Raw genomic sequence first — 10,957 nt, 5'->3', positions numbered from 1 at the left:
ATGGATGGTAGGTGCTGAAGATGTAACTGATCAGATGCATCAGCTTCTTCCTGTATACGGTCTAAACACATTTAAATTCCAACCCACAAACCTACTGTGTTACTTTAAGGCTAGTTTAAAAAAAGTGTATCTATTGAAGGCACACCATTTTTTCTTACGCATCCATGGGATGCAATGTTACATTCATCAGTAGCAGAAAATAAGTAGCTAGAGGTGGAACATCCTCTAGTCCAAGAAAGACACAAGTACTGACTTTAGGGAACTGACTAGTTCCTGGCTGCCCAGAAGCTGAGTATGGGTTACTTTCTATTGCTTCCATACAGCCAATTAGGCATGCTGTGGTTGAGAACTCAGCCTTTACCTAGCCCACAAACTGAGAGCTACCACAAATGCAGCCTCTCCCTGCAGCAGTGGCATACAACAGCATTGTACTAAAGCACATAGTAGCAATTAGTAACTAAATATGAAAGACAGCCCCAGAAACTCAGATCTGGATTTCAAGTAGCACACGTTATCAGGCTGTAGTTCCAAGGGCTGGGTTTAAAATATCACCCTCACCTCAGCTCAGACCTGAGAAAGGGTACAGTAGTACCCAAAAGCTTGTCCTTATCCCTCCCAACTCTATAGCTGATCCAATAAGAGTTACCACCCACAAAAATCTTTGACTTCACCTCAGGCTTTTTACATTCTCTCTGAGTTAGTTGCTTTGCTCACAAAATACACCATCGGCTATAGAACAAAACCTGTGAGGTGTGTCATTATCAACTACATAACAGCGCACATCCCCGCAACTGAGCACAAGTATGGGGAAAGTCTGCCCATTCTGTTTTAATGGAAAAGATTGGTACCATAACTATAAAATATATAAATTGCATAAATAGGTTGCATTAAGAAAAATATTACAGAATTATACAACTGTCTCAAATGACTTACACAAATATCCCAGCTGCATTTTACAATTCTAACCCTTTCTCCATAGCTGGTCCTATTCTTTAATCTCCACAATAGCATTTCCTACCTGCCAGTTTCATTACAAAGCTATCTGTTCTGATTACTGAATTCTACAGTGGACTGGCAGACTGAACTGTTTTTCAGCATTGCTCCATTACACATTGCTATACATCATATCGCCCCTGTGCTTTTCCCTTCCAGCATCTAGGTAATTATTTTGGGAACAGCCTAGGAGGAAGAACTACAATGTCTCTGTCCCTTGGTCAAGAATCATCTTTGTCTAAAAGTATGAGCTCCATGCTTCTTCTCTCAACAAGACGCAGTTCCAACACGCATTATCCTGAAGAGCATGTTTAGGTTGTTGTTCCTAATTGCATCCCGACATGCTGTGATCACCTGTGTCTTGGGTTTGCCAACTGGAAAGAGAGCAAAAGAGAGAGAAAATATCAGCCCAAAACTGAAGCTAGAAGCCAGTAAAGGGATCTTACCAGTCACATCTGATCACTGAAAATTTAGGTTCTCATAATACATTTTTTAAAACTTGGTAATTCTTCTTTACTTTTTTAATTGCAAGGGGAAAAGGTTTTCTTTCTTGTATTACACAGATGCCTACAGGTCCATACCTAGCTGGCATATCACTGTGATGAGCCGGGTCCATCCAAAAATAAAGACAGCCACTTTCCCAGACAGCTAAACAAGAAATTCTCCTCAAACAGTTTGCAAAATGCTAAGGCATAGAAGTACAAGTGAATCTAACTAGTATTATTCAAAAGGAAGAAAAGTAAAACAGGGTAAAAGAATATTTACAGCAATTTCAATAATTTTTAGATTTATTGTAGTTTGGGTAAATTTGCAGAGTCTGACTTAATATGATAGTGTCTCCTTTAAACTTAAAACTTAAAAGTGAAAAATTCAATTTAGCTTTAAAATGACACTAACAATTGTGTCTAATTATAGTAGTAATGTTTACACTCAAAAAGCTTAAAACTAACTTTTCTCCTTAACACTACCAAAAGCTGCATTTGGGTCCTGATCCCAAGTTTCACTAAGCACTCATAACAAACTAACTTTCATGGGAATTTACAATTCTCAGTAACTCAGCACTGGGTCCTTAGCAAGTAATTAATGCAAAAGAAATACCAAGAGACCATACCTGGTGCTTCTTCCAACCTAATAAGTAGAAAAACAAATTGGGTTTGACAATGAACCTCTGTCCTCAGCCCAGCAACTTCCTTGCATGCTCTACATTTTCAGTGTGCACTATAAAATTTGAGTTTGTTTGTGTCAATACTGGCAGAGCTTATGACTTTCCAAGGAGAGACAGCTAAATAATAAATTATAGGGCTTGGAAAGTATTCTAGTATAAGAAGCATGGCAGTTTTTTCACACATATGTATATATGTTAGATTTAATATGTTTTCTGTACTTCAGATTTATGAAACACAGCCTGGCAAATTTTCCTGGGCATTAAAAACACACCTTACCCTTACCAATTGCTGTGCGTAAGCTGATCTCTGTGCCAATGCAGAGGTTTGCCTATTCAGAGCAGTTTGCAGGATTAGGGCCAAAATCTACACTACAGTTGAACAGCAGTTTTGGGATCCTTTGAGATTAGGGAATACAGCAGCTCAGAGATACTTTTAAAGCAAAATACAAATGGAAAGTAACACTGCAGTCTAAACAGAAAACCTGTATTCCTCTGCACCAGAAAAACAAGTAAGGAAATTTCCACTATTTTGTTCTTGGATCAAACTCAACTAAATTAATCTGGTCTTTCAATAAAGCTCCAACTATTATGTTTGCTCTTAGATGCATCATTCTTTACCCTTGCCTACTGGTAGGACCAAAACCAATGAATCCCTAGACTTACCACACCTGACCCACACTTACCACGCAGCCGCCCAGCCCTCTGGATTGCTTGATTTACAGCTTTGAGATTATTTAACAGCTCGGTGTGATTGGTGCAGCGAATTTTATATCCATTTATTAAGTCTCTGTTCAGATCGTAGAGTTCTACATACCGTTTCTTCATGTTTTTCCTGGGGGAGCAAACACGAGGGTTATGTGAAACACCGGGGACAAGAAAACCAAGACATTTCTTGTTTTGCTAAGGTCAAAGTGGCAACAATATTTAGTTCTTGTAGTGACTGAGCTACTTGTCTTCTCAAGCGCTTGAAGCTACAAGGCTACACAGAGTCACACAGGTACCCAGTACAACCACATCTCACCATGACAGTTATTATTCATTACTTACACCCAGAAACTAAGTATTTCAAAACAGATGCCCTATTTTCATTCTCTTTTTCATGCCTCCCATTAGCTTCTTGCTCTGATACTTAATTAGTGACCGGCAGCTCTGAGAAAAGGAATTCCTTTCTTTAGAAGAGTAAGTCTGGATGATCAGTAGTTGCAGTGGATCTCTAGGCTTCTTGCAAGAGTGAGGATGTACATTAGTCACTGGCTTCAGGAGGAAAAAGCTGTTAAGGGGAGTAACATTCTCTAAAGTCACAGAAGAAGCATCCTCTTCTTCCCACCTCAACCAGCTTCTGCTCCCTTCTGGCCAGAATGGACTTGTTCTAACCTAACTGAGAACTTGACCATTCCCTCATAGCCAGCTAATTCACACTGCCAGTCTCAAACTGAATCATTGCTACAGTTTCCATCTCCCCCTTTTCCTACCCATTTGGTTCTTAACCTAAAAGAACAGGTTAAGAATCCAGGAGGATCCAGAAGGGGCAGATCAAAAGGAGGACAGCCGAGACAATTCTAGTTAACCACAATGATCAGGTATGACTAATATGTACCCACTCCACACTTATACCATGCTACCATTTCTATATGGCAGAGCAAGACAACAGCTGCTCACATGTCTCCCATGAGACGTGCATCTTCTGCTCGGACCAGCATGCTCCGGATGAGGTTGGAATGATCGGCCATGTCGGCAGTGAGTTTCTGATGTACTGTATGATGCTCATCCACCTATCAAGAATGAACATTCATGAATTAAGCATCGCCCACCTCCACCACAGGCATTTAATGAAGACCTAAGACACTGGAGTTGAACTCTAAGGCATACACTGCCCTCACTTCCTATCCCTCCCCTGGGGTACCTTTGCTAGTGCAGCAATAACTTCTCCCCTGGCAAGACGTGGGATAGCTACTATTCTCCCACTGTTTATTAACCTTTCTTATTCACATAAGGGCCTGATCCTAACCCATTGATTTTGATGAGCTTTGAATCTCATATGTAATAGCTGAAACAATAAGGGAATTTTCAAAATAACAAACCACTAAGCAAGAGAAGATCCCATTTTGGAAACTGCCATTCTTACATACAGCAAGCCACAGCCTTAGTTTTAAATGACAGAAGACTGCAAAAGGTTTAGATGCCAAGCAATGCACACCACTCACTTCCTACCTGTGACTTGTCTCCAACCAAAAATCACTATTTGGAAACACTTGTTAGAAGCTGACCTTAATTAGCACTTTCCGCAGCTCCTCAAAGTATGCAGGAAAATCTGCTTCCACCTGCAAGTCTTCGATTGCCAAGAAGGAGGCCATTGACTGGATAATGTTGCCAGCTAGATCAATGTCATCAGTGCTGACAGAAATCTAACAGGCAAGAGTAAAATACGTTTCAGACTTCCTCACCACCAAAATCTCTCTTCCCATGACTGTTAAGTAGGATTCATGTTACAGAGTATTCAACCAATCCTCAAATACTATCAACAGGCAAGATTTTCACTGGGAGGTCTATTACTCCAATAATATACATTGTTAGAATTAAACACTATGGACAAGATCCAGAGCCTAGTGTAATACAGGGGACGCCTTCCTGTTTGGAGGGAGCTCAGACCTCACTGTGCAGAGACATGTACTGCTAACCTGCACCCTGTACCTTCCTGTTAGGGCTATGTCCACATCAAATTTGTGCTACCCCTCTGCACAGTGGTGAATTCAACCCCAAAAGAATACATTGCTTCAGAAAGCTGAAAGGACAATGTACTGTATCGTCCATTACACTGACTGGGCTTGGAATTTTACTTCCGGATAGTAAAACAGGCATCACGTGCCCAGAAAAGAGAACTGAAGATACTCTGGACAATGCCCCACCTAAAATGTTAGCACTTCCACTCCCCACTGCCATTGCCCAGGAGCCACGTGCAATGCCACATGCCTTCCGTGCACTGGCTGCAGTTATGCCTTGTCCCCTGCCCATCCGGTAGTGGCACATGGAACAGTAAGGCTCTGAGGCTGTGGCAATAATTCTCAGCTGAAAAGAATAAGCACAAAAAAAGAGCCCAGGAAATGCAAACAGCTTGCTTCCTCCTATTCCTGCTCTAAAGAAGACTGAGGAGGGGATTTGATAACACTCCTCAAATAGATGAAAGGAGATTACAAAGAGGGTGGACATAGCCTTTTCTCTGTGGTGGCAAGAGAAAGGACTAGGAACAATGGACTCAAGCTGCAGCAAAGGAAATTTAGTTTCAAAATTAGGAAGAATTTTCTGACTATGAGGGTGATCAAGCATTGGAACAGGCTGCCTTGATAAGTTGCAGACTCTTCATCCCTGGGAATTTGCCAGACCAGATAGACAGACACTTGGCTGGGAAGGTTTAGTCAGGAATGATCCGCCCCTGAGCAGGGAGCTGGACTAGATCTTGTGAGATCCTTTCCAGCCCTACTTTCCTAAATTACAATGATCCCCTCCCTCCTCCACTTTGTACCATGGCTGCATGTTTACTTTCACATCTGGATAGGAACTAAGCCCAGTAGAACAAGGGTAAAAAAGTTACCTCCCCACTGGGTTTCATTTTTATGCACAGTTGCCCAGCATCGCGCAGGAAAGTGAAACAGACTTGAAAGGGTGCACTTTGAAACTCAGCATCTTCTGGCAACAGAAAGCTCTGATTCAGCCACATAACAACCTTCAAAAAAAATTCACATCACCCTTTACTCCCAGAAATGTCTGGAATGTATTTGTGATACAACAAACACATACAAGGACTGCAGAGCACTTAGCTTACTGTATCCTGGAATCATATGCAAGATTGATTTTACTCCATATAATTAAATTGGTTTTTATTATAATACAGAGCACAACCACAGGTGGAGGGAGAAAATATTGGGGGGGGGGGTGTAAAACTTAAACTTAAAAAATACTTCTACACACATGGACGGACGGACGGACGGACAGACAGACAGACACTGCCCAGCAGGTTAGTCTGTGAAGGGGAAGGGGTGTGGGGGAGGGAAGGGGCAGATTGAGGCCCCCGCGGTGAGGGAGGAAGTGGAACAGGGCAGGGGCAAATGGGGTCCCAAGGCCGGGGCAGGTCACGGGACAGAGCCACAGGCAGCTCCAGGGGCTCCCAGTGCTGCACATACCCTGGGAGAGACACAGGGGGCATGTGCCCCCCAGATTTGTGTGTGGGGTTTTGCCAAGCAGGGCTGCCGAGGAGGGCTGGGCTCTGCACCCCATTGCCATCGCCCAGGAGCCACGTGCAATGCCACATGCCTTCCACACACCGGCTGCGCCTATGCCTTGTTCCCTGCCCATCCGGTAGCGGCAGGCACATGGCATCACACGTGGCTTCTCGGGGCCTCATTTGCCCCAGCCCCTACCCCACTCCCTCCCTCACCACGTGGGCCTCAATCTGGTCCCCTCATGCCCCTTCCCTCCCTCACACCCTTTCCCCTTCAGACTTATCTGTTGGGCGCTACACTCCTGGCTACGTGTCTGTCTGTGCACACCCCTCCCCCTCTGCTGCAGCTGCCTGGAGCCTGCAGCTGGGCTGCCCGGTGGTCCTCTACACTGCCACTGCTGCCCTGCATTTGCGGGGGCTAAGCCCCGTTAGCCCTGGCCTTCCACTGCCTATGAGCACAACTAAAATCTGACTCCAATTTTAACAACCCACAGTGAGCTTTCCAGGACTCTGGACATTACTGGGTAAGCACAGAATTAATTAATGACTCTTTTGCCCCATGAAAAGTGAACAGGTTGCTGCTTTATAAGCTGTCAATTAAATGCACTATTTTTTTTAGATCAAGAATGAGGAAAATCAAGAAGCTAACAAAGGAAGGACGATCTAGTGATTAGGGCACTACCTGGGGCCTTGGGAGGGTTCAAGGTTCAAGTCCCACCACTGATACAGACTCCCCTGCCCCATCTGGTCTTGGACAATTTAATTAGCCCCTCTGTGTCTCCACACCTGCAAAATGAGGATAACAGCACTTCTGTGTCTCTTAGGAGTGTTCAGAGGATAAAATATTCAGATTATGAGATGTCCCCTACTATGATAACCAGAGACAGAGAAATGTCCAAGAGAGACAGAACTCAGAGGGGTAAGGCTAACTAAGTTTCTTGCGAAAGGTCACACACACACCTGATCATTCTGTCTTCAAGAAACCAAGCAATGTGTTACTTTTTGCCTGGATGTTTCTATGCAATGAAAGTTACTTGGGTGTGGTAGCTCTTCAGTAATTAACAGATGTGGACCAGCAGCTCTTGATACAGGCTGCAATAAATTGCTGTCCCAGGACTTCAGACTTCATACATTAACTGCAGAACATTTACAGATCCTTATGAATCTGAATGATGCTGGCGCAGTGGAGAAGACATATCTTGACACTCGGTTGTGTTTTTCCCTTGTCTGCTAATTTACAAAATTTACTCATCTGTTATGGGGTTCCTGTTATGCAAGCAAGGAAGGAAGGTTTTATGTGATAAACAGTGAATGAATCGGTAATTGTAAAAACTCTTTATGATCTTAAGCAGTAATTTCCTGCAGCTAGAGGGAAACTCTGGGAGAGATTCTACTGTGCCTGCACTGAAAAGAAAAACCAGCAGCATGAACTCAAGCTGTAAATGATTCCTGTTAAACACCAACTCTTACTGACACCCTTTGCTTTAGGGACTCCTAAGTTAATTGCAAATGCTTCACCTGATACAAAAGCCAAAACTGTGCTCAGAACCAGAAAATTAGATGCAGGGCATGAAACTCACCCTTTGCACTCTCTCGCTGATTGTAAAGTTAACAAAGCTTAGAGGTTGAGGGGCTGAGTCAGGGCTGCTCAAAGCATACATTGAAAAGCGTGGTAGCTGTCGTGTCAGCTCAAATACATGGAACTGTGTGCTAAAAGGAACCCAGAGGGAAAAAAAGAGAAATTTACTGGTGTGCCAGGGACTCACTCAACTACATCCTTCTATTAAAGTAAAAATAATTAATTTGGCATCACACAGCCTCTGTCACCACAGTCCCTGCAACAAACACAAAATTCATTAGGACCCTACATTGAAGATTTCAAACACATAGCTGGAGACATCTTATTAAGAACTACAATTAAGATGTATTATGAATAACATTTCAGATGACAGGAAAGGTTTATATCCTGGCAAGAACCGAATTCAGTTCTCTACATTTCTTCTGCAATGGCTTCTTACACTTCTTACAAAAGGATACTACTACCTAGATCAGGGTAAACTGATCTTGACATACAAGTGAACAGAAGGAATGACTTTCTAACATATGTTAAGAGACATTTTATTTAGACAATGACTTGTTCAAATTCTGCCTTCAAATACTCGCACAGGACTTCCTTCCTCAAAGTAGCTGAGAACACTCAGGCTCTCAGAGGATACATCCCATGCTCCTTCTGAGCACACCTGCCCTTGACTTTAAATAAAGCAAACTTAAGGCTTCAAGGATGTAAGAACACCATTTCTGAAGATGCTGAGCTTTGGCTGTTTTTGTTTGTTTGTTTGTGTTTGTTTTACAAAGAACATTTCATTTCTCTTGGAGGTAAAGGAGCTACTGTACTGACAGACCAGCTACCAGACAAGTCTGTCAAGAGAGATCAAAGTGACATCACTGCTGTGTTTCTCACCAAATGCTGCTTGCAATGGGAACTGATGTTTGACTACACCATATAAGCTGCCATAAACCTCACCTGCTTCTGTAACCCACAAAGGCTTTGATGTGTAAATCCACTGGGACATCTTTGGGAGGAGTAAGGGGAACCCGAATGTGACCTAAAAGGTTCTGGAGGTTGGGATGAACAACGTGGCTCTCGCCTTCGAATATCCCTTCAGCAAAGATCAGCACGGCTCGGATGATCGTGTCTTAGGAAAGGGGAGAAAGTAGTTTATTGGTTAATAACTCTTCTGTGGCAACAAACCACTACTACATTCAAAACCAAATGAACGAGGGATTTTGGATGGGGGAAAGAACATAGAAAACAATGCACTATAAACATTGAGCCACTACACCAAGGGCCAGATTTAATAGTCTCAGGCTGGAGACTTAATTCATTGTTCTCTAGTAAGGTTTGCTTTGTAAATCATTAAAACTAGTTTATTGCCCTTTCTGTTCATTCCTCTGGAAGGAGGAACAAATAGTTAGGTGCTACAGGAATGAAAACTTTGAGAGATGCCACATCTGTTGATTCAAAACTCTGCAAAGGGAAAAGTGCCCAGACAGAAGAAACTGAAAATGGAAGACTAGTGAAGGGACAGGCAAATCAGGAGTTAAATATAACAAAACATTTATGTGAAGTTCCAAGAACCAGTTGTAAATCCTCTCTCACCATTTGATGTGGAGATACACAACTCAACATGAGCAGACTGACTGTCACCACCCAGGTTAACGGAAAAAGCTGTCTGGAGCTGCGTATTGGCTGGAATCACTCCCCTCTGCGCGTCAGCTTCATTGACCTGAGTGCTCAGCTCAATCTGCTGCAATGTACACAAGCAGCTCTAGATCAGCCTTGCAAAAGTAACATTTTTTTCACTCAAGCAGCTTAGAAATATCTCCAAAAACCACCTTCCTCCTCCAAGGAGAGGGAATTATTACAGCACCTTTCATACATTTTAGAAGTGGTGTAAAGAATGGTTTATTTAAGCTTACTCTCAAACTCTTGAAACCCAGGCACACAGCCCTTATATAGTGTCTGTTTGCCACTGCAAGCTCTGTATATAGACCTCATTTAAAAAAACAAACAAACAAAAAAGAACACTTCAGCATGTGCTCAACACCTGAGCACATACCACGGGACTGAAGCACATGTTTAAGTGCACTGCTGGATCCAGGTATTAATCAGTACAGTTACCCTATGAATCTACTCTTCCTCTGGACTATTTTGAAAACTCTGCATGGCGCTCTCTCCCTACTTCCTCCATGTCAAGCTAGAGCAGGGGCAGGCAATTATTTCAGGCGGAGGGCCCCTTAACCAGTTTTGGCAGGCTGTCGAGGGCCACATGGGTAGCCCCACCCCTTGACAGATGCCCCGCCCCCTGGTCACCATCGTGGGACCAATGTCCCAAGACATTGGGACATTGGTCCCATGTCCCAGGGCCAGCACAGGTGGGGTCCAAAGTGGGACACAGGCTGGCAGGGGTCTGTGGAGCCGGGCTGGGCTGCACCAGCAGGGAGAGTGGGGAGCTGGCCCGGCTCCGTAGAGCTCCTACCACTCTGCTCTGGGCCCCACTGGCACTGGCCCTGGGACACCAGTGCAGGCCCCATGCTCCCACTAGCTCCCCACCCACTCACCCTCAGTGCCCCCCAGCCCCGTGGTACAGGCAGGGGGTAGCGCAAAGCCCCGACCCCCAGCTAGCTGGGAGGGAAGAAGCTGGTGCTGTGTGCGGGGAAAAGCGGCCCCTCGCCCACCCCATGGCCAGTGCTCCCTGCTGCAGTCGCTCACAGCCCACACAGGGCTGTCCTGAGCTAGCGCAGGCAGCCCCACATGGGCTGCAGGCAGCTACAGTGCGGGGCGTTGGCCACGGGGCAAGTGAGGGGCCACTTTTCCCTGCACTCAGCACCAGCTTGTAACCTGGCCCTGCTGCCAGCCCGGGCTTCGCGGCGGCTCTGGGCTCGCCTGTCGGGGCTGCGTGGTGGCAGCACCTGCGGCCCCCCCCGCGTGTCACACTGGGCAGTGTTGGCTGCTGCTGCCAGCCCAGAGCTTGCACACTGGGCAGCCCCGAGGCGGGGGGGGGCAACACCGGCCCACGGCA

General features: G+C 44.7%; 1 protein-coding gene across 2 annotated transcripts in view; it reads right to left on the bottom strand.

Annotated features, from left to right (window-relative positions):
• Nucleotides 1-808: 808 nt before the first annotated feature.
• BBS2 (Bardet-Biedl syndrome 2) overlaps nt 809-10,957 on the bottom strand; it is a 25,671-nt gene continuing 15,522 nt past the window's right edge. For both annotated transcript variants that reach the window (XM_025212690.1, XM_025212691.1), the window contains 8 exons: nt 9,535-9,682; nt 8,899-9,070; nt 7,955-8,084; nt 5,748-5,879; nt 4,426-4,563; nt 3,818-3,930; nt 2,842-2,990; nt 809-1,367 (listed from right to left, as the gene is read on the bottom strand). In XM_025212690.1, coding sequence (XP_025068475.1) covers nt 1,261-1,367; nt 2,842-2,990; nt 3,818-3,930; nt 4,426-4,563; nt 5,748-5,879; nt 7,955-8,084; nt 8,899-9,070; nt 9,535-9,682 — 1,089 coding nt within the window. In that variant the 3' untranslated portion in view covers nt 809-1,260. The remainder of the gene's footprint in view (nt 1,368-2,841; nt 2,991-3,817; nt 3,931-4,425; nt 4,564-5,747; nt 5,880-7,954; nt 8,085-8,898; nt 9,071-9,534; nt 9,683-10,957) is intronic.

The sequence above is a fragment of the Alligator sinensis genome, unplaced genomic scaffold (assembly GCF_000455745.1).
Source record: "Alligator sinensis unplaced genomic scaffold, ASM45574v1 scaffold1000_1, whole genome shotgun sequence".
In the NCBI taxonomy this organism is placed as follows: Eukaryota; Metazoa; Chordata; order Crocodylia; family Alligatoridae; genus Alligator; species Alligator sinensis.
The sequence above is the reverse complement of the archived record's forward strand: the minus strand, read 5'-3'. Positions and strand labels throughout refer to the sequence as shown.